At 42.2% G+C, this 18,944-nt stretch overlaps 1 protein-coding gene across 8 annotated transcripts; it reads right to left on the minus strand.

Annotated features, from left to right (window-relative positions):
* Window positions 1-609: 609 nt before the first annotated feature.
* Window positions 610-18,802, minus strand: METTL6 (methyltransferase 6, methylcytidine). 8 transcript variants are annotated; one of them, XM_043595458.1, is made up of 6 exons: window positions 18,368-18,802; window positions 17,245-17,619; window positions 15,690-15,809; window positions 9,909-10,079; window positions 3,166-3,307; window positions 610-1,290 (listed from the first exon to the last, which is right to left on the minus strand). In XM_043595458.1, the coding sequence occupies exons 2-6, from the start codon at window positions 17,467-17,469 to the stop codon at window positions 1,109-1,111; spliced, it is 840 nt and encodes a 279-aa protein (XP_043451393.1). In that variant the 5' UTR covers window positions 17,470-17,619; window positions 18,368-18,802; the 3' UTR covers window positions 610-1,108. The 8 variants fall into 8 exon arrangements, with proteins under 8 accessions (XP_043451393.1, XP_043451389.1, XP_043451388.1 ...); XM_043595454.1 differs by having other exon boundaries at window positions 15,675-15,809; window positions 18,597-18,788; XM_043595453.1 differs by having other exon boundaries at window positions 15,675-15,809; window positions 18,368-18,786.
* Between the last annotated feature and the right edge of the window lie 142 nt (window positions 18,803-18,944).

Consider the following 18,944-nt stretch of genomic DNA (forward strand, 5'->3'; position numbering starts at 1 on the left):
AGCCCCTCCCAAGAAGTCGGGCCCAGAGGGCAGGATGCCAGCCGGCACTCTGCCTGAGCCCCAACGCCTGCCCCGCTTCTCTCCAGGAGCCAGGATTGATTCTAGTTGTACAGACCAGCTAGGACTATTATGCAGCCCATTCCCCACTGGGACCTCCCTCCTCAGATGTGGCAACGGTGAAAGGCCCTTAGCTTGCTGCAGGTGCAGACCACAGTCAACGTACTTTACACAAATGTTCTCATAGACAAACTCTCTGCAGAGGGGAAACCTGAAGGCTTATAGGATCTTTTGTTAGTGAGCCAACAGCGCTTGGATTTTATGTCATAGAGTGAAAGGCATTATTTGGAGATGCTTGGGAAACAGGTCAGCAGACTAATTTAAGGATTTCCCCATATCCCACTGCAACACTAGCTGTGTGATTTTGGCCATGTTGGTCAATCACTTCCCAAGCCACTGCTTCATATCCCAGTGGGGACTTGGGTCAGTCCATCCACCGTATTCCTGGAGAAACTGCATCGGGAAGATGGCCTTCCCCTCTCTCCCTGGGGCAGTGTGGCCAGGGCCTGGTTCAATTACAAAGGGTCTCAAGAATTAGGCAGGGAGCCATGGTGGGTTCTCGAGTCATAGCAAAAGCTGTATTTGTGAAACACTGGTCTTGAAGAGGCACATAAATGAAGCAGAGAAAAATGGGCAAATAGGAGACACTGGAAATAGAGAACAATCCTTCAGGCTAAAAATACATCTGGATGTGTTATTTCAGTCTATTTGGCCTCATTTTTCCACAGGGCTGTCTGACATGCTGCCTGGGGGCACACTTACAGACTCGCAGTAGTGACGGCAAGGATCTCTTTAAGCGCTTATGCTTTTCCCTTCGTGGAATTTCAGCCAGACAGCCTGGCTGCACTACATTATACCATCAAACTTTCTTTACTTTTCAGGCCTGGAAATTTTATTTGCATTGTTGTAATATACACACACACTTGCTACCTTTTCATATAAAAATTATATATGCTCATTTTTAAAAAGTTAAAATATAAAAATATACAAAATAGAGTTACTTCAAACTTTCCTCTTCAAGGGGAGGCACAAATGTCAACCTTGTGAAAGGTCAGGACTTGTGACCCAGGCCCAGGGTCAAGGGTGTTGGGTTCTTAGGACACTTTCGGAATTTGCTCTGAAGAAAAACCCTCGGCACACACAGGCCTTCTTTTTTATTCACCGTCTCACGAAACACATATTCATTCACCACTTCTTCGTAACCTGTGTCCATAAAGAGCTGAGCCAGGAATTCTGTAAGGAAGCAGATCAACAATGCTCATGGTCTTTTGTTTGTTTACTTATTTTTGAGAGAGAGACAGAGAGAGCGTGCAAACATGAGCAGGGGAAGGGCAGAGGGAGACACAGAATCTGAAGCAGGCTCCAGGCTCCAAGCTGTCAGCACAGAGCCTGATACGGGGCTCAAACTCACAAACCCTGAGATCATGACCTGAGCTGAAGTTGGAGGCTTAACTGAGCCGCCCAGGTGCCCTTGTGACACTCATGGTCTTGATACTACGTTTGCTTGCTGAGGTGGTAAAGGCGGGGGGGGGGGGGGGGGGGGGCAGGGAGGAGGGTTATGGTATTTTTTTAATATAACAAAAACTCCAGTGCTAAAATTTAAAGAAGGTTTTGTTTTAGAAAGTAACACACTCCTACTTCTCATCTCACACCCAAATAGAAACCCCCAACTAAATAATTTCATCAGAAAAGTTTAAGGACAACCTGGAGTATGGCCACCTTGCCCTATTATTATGAATCCCCAAATACCAATGTCTGAGTAAAAAGAAACAATATTCAAAGTGGCTATATTCATATAAAGTCTTCATGTGTTCAGTTTGTTTGCACCAAGCACCTCACCTATCCTAACACGAAGGAGGAAATTCTGTAACCAGAGTGGCGGTTTGTAGTGATATACCCTAAGGAAACTTTAACCCAAATAATACATCACTACATGTTCACTGAAACCAACAGAATGGCCATGTAGTGAAAGTGAAGACCCTTAGAGCCTGCTTCCGAGGACATGCTCTGAGGTACTCTGCAGACATCACTACATCTTCTCAATTATTTACAATTGAGATTTCAGTAAACAGGAGCATGAATATTTTTAACTTTCCCCTGACATTTTCTGGCTTTGCAGTTTTAATGGTAATCACTCATTTCTGATTTCCTTCTACATCCAAAAGAATACTTTAAGAAATACAAACGGCTGTAAAAATAGAGTTTAAGAAGGTAATTATTTTGTGGTCCAAATGATTAAGTAGGCTTAAAACTAATAGTTCAAAATATCTAGTATAAGACTGAAATAATGTTCGGGAGTTGGATGCTTTTCTTATCAAAATGACTTTTTAGGGGCCCCTGGGTGGCTCAGTCAGTTGGGTGGCCAATTTCAGCTCAGGTCACGATCTCGTGGTTTGTGAATTCGAGCCCCGCATCAGGCTCTGTGCTGACAGTGCAGAGCCTGGAGCCTGCTTCAGATTCTGTGTCTCCCTTTCTCTCTCTGCCCCTCCTCTGTGTGTGCTCTGTCTGTCTCTCAAAAATGAATAAATATTAAGGAGGAATTTTTAAAAAGTGACTTTTTAAAGACCCCTATAGTAAATTTGCATACTTAAAACCTTTATACAAAAAGGTTTCTTGCCTTTATAACCTGGGAAGGTAATCTCTAGGCATTATACTTGTCTTTTTTTTTTTTTTTAAGTTTATTTATTTGTTTTTAGTAACCTCCACACCCAGTGTGGGGCTTGAACTCACGACCCCAAGATTAAGTCACATATGCTCTTCTGACTGAGCCAGCCTGGCGCCCCATCCTACCTGTTTTCTTTGTGACTGGACGAAGTGAGGATCCGCATTTGCCCTCCCCCTTTTCCAGCACATTTCCTGGTAGGGCAGCCACGTGGCATGTCAGAGCCTGTCCACTAACCTGGGCTAACTAGACACTGTCACCAGAGGAGGCCTGTGAGCTCACCACGGCCAGGGCCGCGTCCCTGTCGTCCCAGGTGCTACGTGGTGCGCGTCGGAGACTGTTCCAGCCGGGACCCTGTGCTATGTGCAGCCGCCCCCGCCTCCGGCCAGTACCCCAGTGATAATGCAAGCAAGTAAACAATTAAAGACAAATTCCATTAATCTTACCATCAGTAAAAAAATACGATCTGGTTCCGTCTTGTCTAGCATAAAAGTTTTCTCCAAGTTTGCTGCCAGCTTTAAACCTAAGCATGGCATGATCATACAGCCCATAGTCACGAAACAAGACACTTTTGCCTGGTTTTAATACCTATGAAACAAAAGCAGGCGGCACGTAACTCTGGGGAACCCAGGCAAATAAAACTTATTCAAATAAAATAAAATCTGATTGATTCAGGGATTAAAATACCTTACATTTGTGGTAATTATGAAAGGAACCAGACTGAACCATCCATGGTTTGAAGGAAAAACAGCCTCCTAATCAAAGGTATAGCAAGACCTGCGGGGCCCCATGCATTAGAGGGATACTTCTTGAGCACCTACAAGGTCCAATGTCATATCAATTAAAATGTTAATGACGTTAAATCAAAGTCTTATCTTAAGGCATGTTCTCCTGCCATTTTATCAGCCATCTCCTAGTATATGATCCTGAAGTCAAAGTGACCCTTTAAAAAAATATGTCCTTTTGGCTTCTTACTGATTCTAGCTGGCTTTCCTCATTTTAAGTCTCCGCTTGGGTTTCACTGTGCTACAATTATGCATAGCTTGCCCACCATGCTAATAACAGAGAGCACTCGGCAGTTTATCAGACAGGAGGGAGGGAGAAAGGAGAGATTATCATCCTCGTGCAAGATGAGAAAATGGACACTACATAAGTGATTTATGCATGATTCACACCTCGGCCACTAAGTGGGGGGTAGTCAAGACTCACATTTGGGTCAAAAGGCACCATATTGTAGAATCAGAGACACCTCTTAGCCCTGGAGGGGGATTGGGGGAAGTGTCATTCCAATTCCATTCACGCTACTGACAAGAAAAGCAAGGCTAAGGGGAGGAGGGGTAAGTATTTGAGTATTTGTCCTACATGTGCCTTATAACAGGTCCTCAGGCCAGTGCAGCAGTGTAGGGAAGGGGATCGTGGTCAGGCCCGGCTGGGAGTCCCTCACTAAAGTCTTTCAGAGACAGGTGTCACAGAGTAGGTGTCTCGAAAATTGGGAGTAGGCACTGGCAGGGTGTGGGTATTATAACTACCTCCATCTTATAAAGCAAATAGCACACGCTTTTCAAAATGACGAGAAAGTGGTATGTACTGTGACATTTCCTTTTTGTGTGAGAATTCTTTCAAAATGCATGAACGCTACTAAATAAGAGCGGACTTAAAAGGCATTAATTTTATTAAACCCTATTCTGTATTTTTTTTAAAGTAGGCTTCATGCCCAGCACAGAGCCCAACGCAAGGACTGAACTCACAGCCCTGAGATCAAGACCTGAGCGGAGATCAGGGTGCCTGGGTGGCTCAGTCAGTTAAGTGTTCGACTCCAGCTTGGGTCGTAATTTCACGGTTCGTGGGTTTGAGCCCCATGTCAGGCTATGTGCCGACAGTTTGGAGCCTGGACCCTCCTTGAGATTCTGTGTCTTCCTCTCTCTCTGCCCCTCTGCCCCCGCCACTGCCTCAAAAATAAATAAAACATTAAAAAAAAAAAAAAAGAAAGAAAAAAGGACCTGAGCTGAGATCAAGAGTTGGGCACTTAACCAACTGAGCCACCCCAGGCACCCCAATTAAACCTTATTCTGATTCATCACAACAATAAGATGATTTTTAAGACGTGACATATTAGACTTTTGATGCAGTTTGATGTATTTCCTCTTGAATAGGGGTATGAAAGACTGTCCCTAATACTTCCAAGTGAGCTGCAGTTTCCTCATTTAGTAAATTCTAATCAATGAGGGATGCATTCTAAATATCATCAGTAAAGACCCTCTTGGGTAAAAACATCCTATCTTAGTCTAGAACGCCAAGTTTTAAAAAAATGTGAATTGTGAAGAGAAAATTCTGAAAAATTTAGTTTATAGGAAAAAGGCTTATTCTTAATTGCAGAAGAAGGAAGGCTCCATGGGACAGTGGGAAGAACACTCAGGAATTTGGAAGTCTTGCTTCATATCCCAGTTCTTCCATAACTAGTTGAATAATCTTGAGCAAGTAATTTCATCCCTGTGTTTTCTTGTCTATAAAATAATAAGTTCAATACTAATGCCTCCTTTGATCATAGCTAACAGGCATTTTTCACCATTACGTTCTTTCATTCTCTAAACAACTCCAAGAAGTAGGTTAAGGGTGGGGAGGGAGGGGAACGGGAGGTCTATTATAGCCACTTTTACGGCGAGCAAGGCTCAGAGTCAAAGTGACTTGTCTGAGATTTCAAGGCAAGTTGGTGGCACTGACAGACAAATATCCAGGTCTTCTGATGACAAATTTTGTCTATTTTTACTTCATTCTATTCCAAAACTGAGGGAATTCAACCTTAAGGTTGTCTTTCAGTTGAAACCTAGTTTTAAAAATTCTCAGTGTTAACATTCTACAGTAATTACATCTATCTTACCACAGCTTATTACTGTGGTTGTTCATGAAGGCCTCAGAGCTGCCCACCTTTGGGTCTTGTTGTCAGAGGCTGAGAGATTGCTTCTCCTTCTGTAATTTCAGATGAAGCACATGGTTTCCAATTAATGACTCAGGCACTACGTATGATGGCAGAGAGATCGCAATCTGCTACTGTTGTGAACTCATTCCACATCAGCTGAAAAAAGAATTCTATTGGGGGTAAAAATAGAAAGGACTGCTGAAACGGAATTTGTTACCAAAGAAAGGTTACAACAGGGGCCAGGTGTGGACTGAGACAGCTCAACTGGATAATAATAAAAAAATTTCATTACTGTTAAAATATAATATACTGTATGTTTCCACTAAAATTTTTCTAAATAGTTTACCCTGAGAGAGAGAGAGAGAGAGAGAGACAGCACGAGTGGGGAGGCAGAAAATTCCATTAATTTTATTAAATCCTATTCTGCGCTGGTAGCATGGAGCCTGACGCGGGGCTCAAAGTCACGAAACGGCGAGATCGTGACCTGAGCTGAAACCAAGAGCTGGACGCTGAACCGACTGAGCCACCCAGGCGCTCCTGTATGTTTCTATTTAAGTCAAGAATAGGCATACCCTCAACAATACTTGGCTTTGTCAGACTTCTTTAATTTGGTTAACCTAGCGGTATCTCATTGGGGTTTTATTTTACATTTCCTGGGTTACTGAGATAATCTTTTCATATGTGTGTTCTCTTCAATAAAACGACTACTCACATCTGCCCATTTTTCTATTAATTTGCTTGTACTTTTTTCACAGGAATTTCTCACGTATTCTGGGTACTAATCTTTGAACAGTTTATAGACTTTAACTCACTTTTCCAAAGTTGTTGGTTTTTTTTCTTTGTATTACATTGTCTTTTGAAGAACAGAAATTCCTACTTTTGTTATAATCATCTTTATGCTTAGAATGCTTTGAGTCATCTTTTGAAAAAACTCCACACTGTGAGGTCATAGAGATTTTTTCCTGTATTTTCTTCTGAAAGGCTTAAATTTTTGTCTTTTTCACTTAAGTCTTTAATTCACCTGAGAATGATTTTTGTATAGGATGTGAAGGAGAAGTACAATCATTCTTTCCTACATGGACACCCAGTGGTCCCAGCATCACTTACTGAACAGTCCCTATTTTTCTAGTGATCTTCATTGTCACTTCTACCATATATCAAATTCCCATGTATGCATGGATCTGTGTTTAAGCTATCACATTCAAGTTGTCCCTCTGCTAACATCATTCTATCTTAATTACTGTAGCAGTAAGAAGTCTTTTCATCTGGTAGGGTACAGATCTCCCCCGTTTTGTTTTTCTTCAGAAGTGTTTTGATCTTTGTTCTTTCATGTAAACTTAGAACCACCTTGTCAATTTGCTCAAAAAAACAAACAAAAAAACCCTACCCAAAACCTCCAATCAATCAAACAACAACAAAAAATTAAATGTATAGGGGGCACGTGGGTGGCTTAGCCAATTAAGCCTCCGACTCTTGGTTTCAGTTCAGGTCATGATCTCATGGTGTGTGGGTTTGAGCCCTACATCAGGCTCTGTACTGACAGTGCGGAGCCCGCTTGGGATTCTCTCTCTCCCTTTTTCAAAATAAATAAATACACACAAAAATTTTTTTTAAAAAATTAAGAAAATAAAATGTGTAATATTAAATGGAAAAGTAAGATTGCACAATGCATGTTACTCTTCATTAGGTGTGAATACCTCTGTGACATTAAGCAGAGTACATTCATCTTACACTTTTAGAGTCTTAATATATTCTAATTAGACAATTACATTATTTGCAAATGAGTTTTGTCTTCCATCCCTATTTTTCCCCCATCTTTTATTTTCTTTCTTGTCTTTTTGAGCTGATTAGGACCACCAGGATAATGCTGAAAAGCAAAACTGATAGTAGGCACTCTCGCCCCATCGAGTTCCAGATGCTCTTTATTCTGTCCCCAACTCCTACTTCTCTCCAATCCCTGAAACCTTTCATCAGTGAAATCACTAGTATCCACCTCTTCTCAATGTTCCTTTCACATCCTGGTGCTAACAGACTGTTCCTGAGGACACTGTTTTCCCTGCAACCTCTCAAGTCATGGCTGTTTTCTCTCCTCACCTTTGTACCACTGGGCTTAGAGATGAGGCTGGCGCCCTCCATGCTTCTCATTGCTACTTTCTCATGTATTCTCTTTCCTCCCTAAAATCCCTAGCTCTGAATCTCTTGTCATCAGATTATATCATCTGCTATCCCTTAATATTACTGTCATCTATTAGTGCCAGGGTCATTTCCCTGTTTCAGGATGAATGTTTCTGATTTATTCTCCTCTCCTTAATACTACCCTATTCTTAGTTCAGAGTAATTTCAATATATGTGGATTATCCCTCCAAATATGCTGGCCTCTTAATGACTTGAACTTTTCCAAGATCTTACCCTTCTAAACCACTCACTCCCATGGTAACGTCCTGAAGTCTTGTCAACACTAAAAAGCATAACCCCTCCGGGCTCTCAGTGTCATACAAGTCACCTTGGTCATTCCCCCCTGCCCCATCTTTCCAGCTCTCTCTACTTCCCCATCTTTCATCATCCTTTGTCCTCACCTGGACCTTCAAATCAGGTGATCCTACCATCTTTTCCCTGATGCCCTCTCTTCCCTCTTTACTCAGCTTCAGTTCCATGCCCATTTGTGGATATATGCTGGGTCTCATCTGCTCAGACACCAGGGGCAGGGAAAGGGGAAGTAAGGAGAATAACCTTACAAAACCTCACGAGCAGAGAGCTGAAACCACCGTGGCAATATCTGAATTTCTTAAAATGTTGTTTTAAGTGAGAATAATTACTCCCTAAAAGGTTTCCAGTGTCTTGAAATTTGTTTTGCTACTTAAAAAACATTTAAAACGCCTACTTTTTCAACTTGCTGAATGTTCTTCTCTCCCTTTTATAAAGCAGACTGACTGAGGCCTCTGACTCACTGAACAGGTGAGGCTTAACAGGCTTTCCAGATTGTGTGCCCTTGCCATTTAGTGGCCCCCAGGTGACCTGCATGCTTACCACTGGTCACTTGTGTTGGTTCCCAAACTTACTTACACCAGCTGTACTTAGATTTAGAATCATATATGAATATATAAACAACGCAATGCAAGTAAAGAGCATTTTTATTTTCTCTGAAAAGTACACTGAAACTTTTGGAAAGACTTGATAGAGAAGCACTGAACTGCTGTTAGACATGGGAGAATCAAAGGTAAGTCTAGGTTAAAAACATAAAAAAATTTGCCCTTGCGTTAAGTTTCCAATCATTTTTAAGTCTTTGCTCCACTTTTAAAGAAGCCAGAACTCTACTATGCTACTATGTATGTGGTTCATTAAGATGGTAAGAAAAGTGGTAAAGAGCCCCATACTCAAAAGAAAGGGCCGTGGCTCTACATCAAAAGAATGATAAAAGAATATTAACATATTTTAAGTCATAATAAAATGTTTAAGGTAAAAATGTACCTTTTTCATGATTTTTTGATTTAGTTGATCTTTAACCAACATTGTTGCCACAGATAAGAGAGCTTCTACCGTAGTTTACAAAGCAGCCTCATTCATGATCTCACCTGCATCTCACAATAACCCTAACAGACACCCCCATTTTACAGCCAAGGACACTGAAGCCCACAGAAGGAAGATGACGTGATTTGTCTTGAGTCACATGACTTAAGAGTGATGCTTTACTTCCTGAGTGCTACAGCAGCCTCCTGATGGCCAGAGCAGTTTGGGTTCTCCTCATTCTGGCAACAATGATGATAGTGACAACAATGGCGGATTTTTGAAGAGCACCTACCACCTTCTAGGCATTGTGCTAAGCACTTTATACATATTGCGTGTATTTCATCTCAGTATCTCAGTATTACATAGGTAATGAAACTGAGGCTCAGGGAGGTAAAGAAACTTGCCTAAGCAGGGAAGCCGGGTATCGTCTCTAGGCACTCTGATGCTGGACTACGTTCTTGACCCCGAACCATATCTTCTTCTCCTTTTCCAGCAGGGACTATCTGCATGTTATTCCATGCACAGAGCCCAGATAACTACAAAATCATCCTCGCTCCAAAGCTGGCCAAACTGAAGAGCAGTGATGGCTACCAGACAAACCAGAATTCAAACTGAATGTTTTATGTAGGAGAACCCCTTCGATACACTGACTGCATGGCCTACACATAGTGAGAACGAGGGGGCTTTGTGAACTAGACATGAGCCTCAGAGGGGAGGTAAGCAAAAAGATCAGGACGTCCAACCTCCAGGCTCCAAATTACTAACCTGGTAAATGTTTTGTAAGACAAGGTGCATCTTATCAGGGTGAACAGCAGAGAGGACAAATATCAACATGACAACATCCACGGACTCTGGGGGCACATGTTCCAGAAGGTCATCTTTGGTTAGATCACACTGGAACACCTTGCATCTTTCTGTGTCATATAAAGGATTTTGCTAGAGAAGGGAGAAAAAGAAAAGAATTTTAATGCGACACCCATGTGGACACACAGAGAAAAATACAGCATCAAAAGGAGATCCGATGGAAAATGGATCTATTTCCACTTGTGCACTGCTACACAAAAATCACAGATCACTTTGTTACTGGGTAAAACTGACTAATGTGCCATTTGCACGCTAATGCATGTAGCATTTGCTGTTACTAGGAGGGGCAAGATTTCATTTTAACAAATCATCTTTAACTGAGGATAGAACACTGAGGAGATATCACATGTTCAAAGCTGCGCATTCTAGAAGCATAGATTTCTAGAGGGATAAGTCAAAACTGACCCATGCTTCCTTAATCCTCCTTTGAAATCACCCATTACAAGCCTAAATCCTCTGAGAAGTCCTTCCCAATCCACTCATGGAGATGCTCCCACAGTTCTGCATATTTTCCCTTGAGACAGCAAGCCAAATAAACCAAATTTCTTCTTCTTCCCCGCCCCACCCCCACTTTTTTTTTTTTTTTTAAACAAGTGTGTTCCTGTACATTTTGAATGGGGGGTTTAAGAGCATTATCAAAAAAAAATACATATAATACTCTTATAAATATAAGAGTATCATAAAGTCTAAGATCTTATAAGAGCATTATACAAAAATAGCAAACCTTTCTTTAAGAAAAAAATTTTTTAATGTTTTTTTTTTGAGAGAGACAGAGAGAATGTGAGTGGGTTAGGGGCAGAGAGAGGGAGACACAGAAGCAGAAGCAGGCTCCAGGCTCTGAGCTGTCAGCACAGACCTGACGTGGGGCTCGAACTCACAAGCTGTGAGATCATGACCTGAGCCAAAGTCGGAGGCTCAACCGACTGAGCCACCCAGGCGCCCCACAAACCTTTCTTTAACGTAAATAAGGACTCGAATAAATACAAAGTTCTTGGATGGGAAGATTCAATATTGAAAAGACATCAATTCTACCTATAAATCTGCTTCTAAATCCAATGCAATCTCAATAGAATCCCAATAGATTTCTAGAAACTTGACACAAAGGCAAATTTGATTCACCTGGAAGCAAAAATCTTTAGGAATAGCCAAGCCAATTTTTAAACTGAAGAACAATGAAGGAGGAGGTACACCACTGGACTTCAAAACATACTACAAAATGCAGTACTGAAACAATGAAGTTTGAGAATGGGGACAAATAGACTACGAAGACAGATCAGAGTCCCCAAAACAGACCCACGTATATAGGGGAATTTAGTATCGCGTATGACAAAAGACAAGTGACAAAGATGACATATCAAAAAAGGTAGACAATAAAAGTGACAATTATCAGGGAAGAAAAATGAATTTTCTCATTCAACTTATTGTGTTAGAACAACTAGCTATACACTTGTGCTAAAGGACAATTGGTTACCCAGGTGACTTAAAGGTTCTGGTTTCAGTTCAAAGACGTACAGTAGTATAAAAATGCAGCTCCCATCCTTACAATAAGAAAAAAGATGGACAGACAGCCAAGTAATGGCTTTTTTTGTGAACCCATCAAAGAATAGAGGCCAACGAACCAGCAGCCATCCCCCAACCTGGAGACAGATAAGTGCCTTCAGGGAGAGACAGGACTGAAGCATTTGCTTACCTGAGGCAGAAACCCCCAAACTGGAAAGATAAAACTAGAAATTTGACAAACTGCTGTAGACTGAGTGCGGATGTTATAGCGTGAAGCCTCTGGGCCTCTGGGGGTGGAAGTAACAGGAACACTCCCATCTTTTTATAGGTGTTTCTTCCAAGAACATCATGGGGCTCTCACAGAGAAGATGGAGCTCCATCTAGTACTGGACTTTCTCATCTCCTTTAAGGAAGAAAAGATTCAAACTACAGGGGAAAGGTCTCCTGAAGCCTGCAGCCTTAGGGTACTAGCGAAATACCACTGCCAAGAGGGGAGGAAACTGCTCTGCCCAGACCCATTCTTAATTTTTTTTTTTTAAGTTTATTTTTTTAGTATCTCCACACCCAATGTAGGGCTTGAACTCACAACCCTAACATCAAGAGTTGCATGCTCTTCGGACTGAGCCAGCGCCCCCCAGACCTAGTCTTTTTTTTTTTTTTTTTTTTTTGGTGGAGGTGCTGGGGATTGATAGACCTAGTCTTGATCTGAAGGGAGAATGGCCTCAAGACCATCGAGGAGGACACTAGGTAGATACTGAGGGACGAAAGGGAGAGGAAAGCTCTAGTCCTAGAGTGCAGACACACTTGTGAAGGCCACACCCCTGAGACACAGGCCCACTCTACAGTTCAAAAACTGAGAATCAGAACATTAGATGACAATCCCTTCTCCCACACCTTACCAAGTCTCCAGTGGTAATAACAACAGTGGATTGCAGCTGGGAAAGTTGTAAGAGAGAGGATCTTTACGAGGAACAGTATGAAGAGCAGACCCAAAGCCAAAAGGGGTGACATAAACCAAGTCACCAGAGGACTCTGAAGTCTCTGGTGGCCATAGCAACGATAAACCTCACAGGTAACTATAACAATAACAGATTTCAAACACAGCTCAACTCCTGTCTAGATTATTACAAATCCTTATGACCTCAGTATCCATAGCCCTACATAACATACCTGACTTTCAGTGAAAAAAAAAGTACAAGGCATACCAAATGGCAAGAAAAAATAGTCTGAAGAGACAAAGTAATCATCAGAACCAGACTCAAATATGACACAGACATAGGAACTAGAAGTTTGGGCATTTAAAATAACTGTGATTAATAAGTGAAAGACTCTAATGAAAAACATAGACAAAGTTTCAGATCAAATAGGTAATTTCAGCAGAGAAATAGAAACTACAAAAACAATCAACTAGACGAACTAAAAACCAAAAACACAGCAACAAATACGAAGAATGCTTTTGAAAGGCTCATCAACAGGAACATTTACTACCTAAGAAGGAGTCCGTAAACTTGAAGATAGGATGAAAGAAATTATACAAACTGAAAATGCAAAGAGAAAAAAAGTTAAGAAAACAAACCACCATCCAAGAAAACAAACCGCCATACAATAGCAAATGGTATAATACACATGCCATTAGAATCTCAGAAGAGAGAACAGAGCTGAAGAAATATTTGAAGAAATAAGGGCCAAAATTTTTCCAGATTAAAAAACATGATAACCAAAGCTTTAAAACTATGTAGAAGATTAGAGGACTCTTAAACAAGACTTAAGATCTTAGAGCCTTGAAAGGAAAACATTAATAAATTTGCACATAGTTTAAATCCTGCTGAAAGACAAACCATAAAGCAATGCTAAATAAACTAGAAATGTTTGTAAAAAACGAAACAGAATATCCAGAATATACCCTAAAGATAAAGAAATGACAGAAAAATGAGCAAAGGTTATGAACAGACAATTCATAGTATAATACAAGCTCCACCTGAGGGATTTTTTTTGTGTTTTGTTCACTACTTAGTCCCAGTGCGTAGAACAGTGACTGGCACATACTAGGCTCTCGATAAATACATGTGGAATAAAGAAACTCACAATCAGAAGAAAAACTAATGCTTATTTACATATATAAGGGGTAAACAAACTAAAATATGGAGTATTACTTTTTGTCCATAAGATTAGAAGATATAAAAAAGACTGATATCAAATGTTGAGGATATAGACAGAATAGTAGCTATATATTAAAATTTATATATTAAATTAAAAAAATATACATCAAATATTAAAATTTAAATGTGTGTACCATTGCTCCAAGGAATTCTTCCATCACCAAAGAGAAAAATGCACACACGTGTTTTGGGGAGTGGCACATAGTGCCACATTAACCCTATTTGTAAGAGTAAAAAATCAGAAATAATTTAAACAAACAGCAACAGGGTAACTGTTAAAGTACAATATAATTTTTTTTTTCAATGTTTATTTATTTTTGGGACAGAGAGAGACAGAGCATGAACGGGGGAGGGGCAGAGAGAGAGGGAGACACAGAATCGGAAACAGGCTCCAGGCTCTGAGCCATTAGCCCAGAGCCTGACGCGGGGCTCGAACTCGCGGACCGCGAGATCGTGACCTGGCTGAAGTCAGACGCTTAACCGACTGCGCCACCCAGGCACCCCAAAGTACAGTATATCCATTCTGTGGAATACTACAACAGCTAAGTAAAGTACAGTAGACCTGTATGTACTAAGACAAAAAAAAACCAAAGTACAAGATAGGATGTGGAGTGAAGAAAGCAAGTTATAGTACAATGTGATACCGCTATTAAAAAAAACTTCTAAAGGATGGTACAACTGTAAAAGGTTCATGGAAAGTTAGATGTTTGCCCAAGTATCCCCACATATTTGTTAATAGCAAAAGGTAAATACTTGTACCCCTTAGGAAGGTACTTTTTAGGTGGGAATTAGGTAGTTACTACCTTAACCCAGAGATCAAAACTAAAGCTAGCATTACCAGACATTAATGCCTCCTGACAGGATGCAATATCAAAGATACAACATCACTTATTACAGTATTTTTGCCACAAATATTTTACCTGGTTTAAATCTAACTTCTAGTTTACAGTAAAGGAAATACAGAGGATAAAGGAACAAGTTGAACAATGATATGAATAAACAGACCAATATGGAATGTGGGACCGAATTATAGAAAATGGCTTGCTCTTCAAAAGCTCAATGCCAGGGGCACCTGGGTGGCTCAGTCGGTTGAGCGTCCAACTTCAGCTCAGGTCATGATCTCATGGTTTGTGGGTTTGAGCCCCATGTTGGGCTCTGTGCTGACAGCTCAGAGCCTGCTTCAGATTCTGTGTCTCCCTCTCTCTCTGCCCCTCCCCCGCTCATACTCTTTCTCTGTCTCAAAAATAAACATAAAAAAAAATTAAAGAGAAAAAAAAAAGCTCAAAGCCAGTGGGGAAAAGGTCAAGGGGAAAGGCAGCGATGTTTTAGGCTAAGGAGATTTAAGGTACATTAAGAAATACAAGATTTAGTCCTCGATTAAACACATCTATAAAAGACACTTGGGACTACTTGGGTAAATCTAAACCCATTCTGAGTATTAATGACATTAGGAGATTACAGTTCATGTATTGTGCCATGCAGAAAAAGTCCGTATTTTTTGAATATGTATGCAGACATATTTGAGATGGAAGTGTCTTGACATCTATACTTTAAAATAGTTGAGCAAAGAAAAAAGTCTATAAAGCAAATGTACAAAATTCTGGCAATCATTCAATTTAGGTAGAAGCATATGGGTATCATTTTGGTAGTTCTTTCTACTTTTCTGAATAGAGCTGTATTTCTTTTCTTTTTTTTAATTTTAGAGACAGAGCATGAGCAGAGGAGAGGTGCAGAGCCCCAATGCAGGGCTCAATCCCACAATCCTGGGATCATGACCTGAGCTGAAATCAAGAGTCAGATGCTCGACTGACTGAGCCATGCAGGTACCCCAAAGCTGTGTTTCTGTATGTATGATACAGGTATTTAAACAGGAAAAACACATTCATGGTGGTCATAGCTGGTTAGCTTCAAAGAGAGAACTGGAATTAATAAGCAAATGGGCAGAGAGGGCAGGTCAAAGAAATCTAAGAAAACAGTAACGTAACAGAAACATGGACAAGGCACCAACCTTGACATACTCAACTGCTCTTGGAGAAAAGTCACAGGCATAGGCAAAGATATTCAGATCTTCTTCTAAAAGCGGGAATAAACAGTTCCCAACACCACAGCCAGCTTCAAGCACAGTCAATTTTTGATCTTCAAACTGGGGAAAGAGATGCAAAGTCGTTTGCATCATCGAGAAACAAACCAAACTACAACATGTCTCCGAACAGGAGAAGCAAGGTTTCTGCCCCCATGGGGCAGACAGTAAACAAGTGAACTGAGAACCTAAAGCTAATACTGATACCTTGCTTGTCGCCCAACACTGGGCAGCTTAGTATAAAGAAAACACAGCAGGGGCACCTGGGTGGCTCGGTGGATTAAGCATCCCTCCCCCCCTTTCTTTTTTAATGTTTTATTTTTTTGAGAGAGAGGGCGAGCAGGAGCCAGAAAGGCGCAGAGAGAGAGGGGAGCAGAAGATGCAAAGTGGGCTCTGCAAAGACTGCAGAGAGCCTGATGTGGGGCTGGAACCCACCAACTCTCGATCATGACCTGAGTTGACGTCGAGTGCTCAACCAACTGAGCCACCCAGGCACCCCACAGCATCCGACTCTTGATTTCTTTTCTTTTTTTTTTTTTAATATATGAAATTTATTGTCACATTGGTTTCCATACAACACCCAGTGCTCATCCCAAAAGATGCCCTCTTCAATACCCATCACCTACCCTTCCCTCCCTCCCACCCCCCATCAACCCTCAGTTTGTTCTCAGTTTTTAAGAGTCTCTTATGCTTTGGCTCTCTCCCTCTCTAACCTCTTTTTTTTTTCCCCTCCCCCATGGACTTCTGTTAAGTTTCTCAGGATCCACATAAGAATGAACACATATGGTATCTGTCTTTCTCTGTATGGCTTATTTCACTTAGCATCACACTCTCCAGTTCCATCCACGTTGCTACAAAAGGCCATATTTCATTCTTTCTCATTGCCACATAGTACTCCATTGTGTATATAAACCACACCGACTCTTGATTTCAAGAGTCTCATGGTGGTGAGATCAAGCCCAGAGATGGGCTCCATGCTGAGCATGGTGTCTCCTTGGGATTCTCTCTCTCTCTCAAATAAATAAACATTTAAAAAAAAGAAGAAAACACAGGATAATAGCTAAAATAACAGGCTCTGGGACGAAACTGCTTGCACTCAAATCTGGACTTCTTCCCTCACCATGTTCTATCATTAGACAACTCTCTTAAAAGAGCTTTGTGCCCCGTTTTACCTGCAAGTAGGGATAACAATGATGCCTACTTCACACTGTTTTTGTAGGGCTTAAATTACACAACACGTAGAGTTCTAGAAAAGGGCCGCGGTAAAGTGTTTATCGTCTTTATTATGAATCTGAATCTGTCACTGAAGTCACCCAGTATGAATTCACTATTTATGACTTTCAGACTGGCTTTAAGAAACAGAAAATGCCCTCGAAAGCTCTCTTTCCTACATACAAGCCAGGACCTACTAAATCCACTGGAGACCCATAGGAAGGCAATAAACACTCCTCTTCACATTTGAAATGAAAAACTCAAACAAGGTTCAATATTAGTTTACCTCTCTACATGATCTGAGTTCCTCAAACTCTCTGGTGGTCCAGTGTCTATCTTTGAAGAAGTTAGTGCTATTTCTTTTGTAAAAAAGGTCCCAGTTCTTCTGAGCCTCTTTTTCCAGTTTTTGCTGTTTGAAATCAGACATTAAAGCCTGGTCTCTTTTCAATTTCTCCTCTTCTTCAGCGCTGAGAATTCTTGCCTGCAGCCCTTTCCTTTGCAAAGAAGCCATCCCATAAGTTGATGGTAATGTATTTAACACTGCTGAAGATTCCCCAACCCTGAATAACCTGAGTAATCCAAGCTGATACTGCAGACATAGGAAGGATTTTTCCAAATGTGGTTCTTCACGTTGGGCTCAAGCCTCGGGCAGCACTGGGTGCTTTGCAGGAAAAAGGAGATTCCGGTTAGTGGTTCTAGGACAGTTTTTAAGACGCTGGTTAGTCGCTTTAGAACGGTTCTTTCACCAAACAGTTCAACTCACCACATACTAGATGCTGAGTCAACACAAAAACCCTGCCCACTCTACAAGAGGTCGGTCAGAAAGAAGCCCAAGACACAATCCCTACCTTCAGAGGGCTTACATTCCGTGGCCAGGGCACTCACGCACCAAACTCTAGTTCAAACCAGAACAAGTTAACTATTAGAATAATAAATCGGTTTAGGGACGCCTGGGTGACTTGGTCCGTTAGGCGTCCCACTTCAGCTCAGGTCATGATCTTGCAGTTTGTGAGTTCCAGCCCTGGGTCGGGCTCGGTGCTGACAGCCCAGAGCCTGGAGCCTGCTTGGGATTCTGTCTCCCTCTCTCTCTCTCCCTCTGTCTGTCCCTCCCCAACTCGTGCTCTGTCTCTACCTCTCTTTAAAATAAATAAACATTAAAAAAATATAATAATACTAAATCGGTTTGGTTTAGAAAAAGGACACTCCCAATAAGTGACTGAGAAATCTTAGGGAGGAAACATCAATTTTTAATGCCCGTGAAAGGGTGACTTAAAACAATCACACCAGCTTCCCGAAATGGCGACGGGTGGTCAAGTGGGGTGATCATTTCCCAAGGATCCGAGACCCAGTTTCGGGGGGGGGGGGGGATTTGTAGTCAAGCCCGGCGGCCTGAGATTCTGATCACACACCTAAGAGGCCGTCTCATGAATCAGAGGGTAGCGCCGTTTTCCAGGGGCTGAGGCTCTCGCTCCTCCATTAACGCGTGAAGGGTAAGAGGCCAGTGACGCGCGGGGTAGGGTCCGTAGGGCTCCGGACGCTCGGGAGAAACTAGGGCGCCCGGGCCGCCCGGGCCTGCGGAGAGCCGGCCACACTGGCTGTCAGACCCGTGTTCATCTAGTTCGCCGCGCTTGGGCTCACCGTCATCACTTCTTACATTCACCTGGACGGGTAGGGACGGACGCACTCAGCCCTCAGCCCGGACCCGGCCTCGGAAGCCGGATCAGGGAGCTTCGGTCCGGGGACAAACCCCCCTCGAGGACCTCTCCCGGCGGAATCCTTTGGCCATGGCACTGCCGCCGCCACTGCCCCCGCCACTTCCGTCACGAACGCAGAAGTCCCTCCCCGACGCCGGAAGTTCCGCGGCCCTGCTTCCGCGCAGTCCTCCTCCACCCCGCCGCAGAGGCGAGGACCTGCTTCCGGCCCCGGGTGGGCGCCGGCTCGGCTCGCCGTGCGCCCCCGAGCGCTGTCCCGGGAGCTTCGTTCCCC

The sequence above is a fragment of the Prionailurus bengalensis genome, chromosome C2 (genome assembly GCF_016509475.1).
Source record: "Prionailurus bengalensis isolate Pbe53 chromosome C2, Fcat_Pben_1.1_paternal_pri, whole genome shotgun sequence".
Lineage (NCBI taxonomy): Eukaryota > Metazoa > Chordata > Mammalia > Carnivora > Felidae > Prionailurus > Prionailurus bengalensis.

Coding starts and splice junctions, on each gene's coding strand:
- METTL6 (XM_043595454.1), bottom strand. CDS start 17,469: ATGGCTTCTTTGCAAAGGAAAGGGCTGCAGGCAAGAATTCTCAGCGCT. Junction 10,080..15,674: donor GAGCAGTTGAGTATGTCAAG/GTTGGTGCCTTG, acceptor TCCCTTCTCTAG/CAAAATCCTTTATATGACAC. Junction 1,291..3,165: donor ATCGTATTTTTTTACTGATG/GTAAGATTAATG, acceptor GCTTCCTTACAG/AATTCCTGGCTCAGCTCTTT.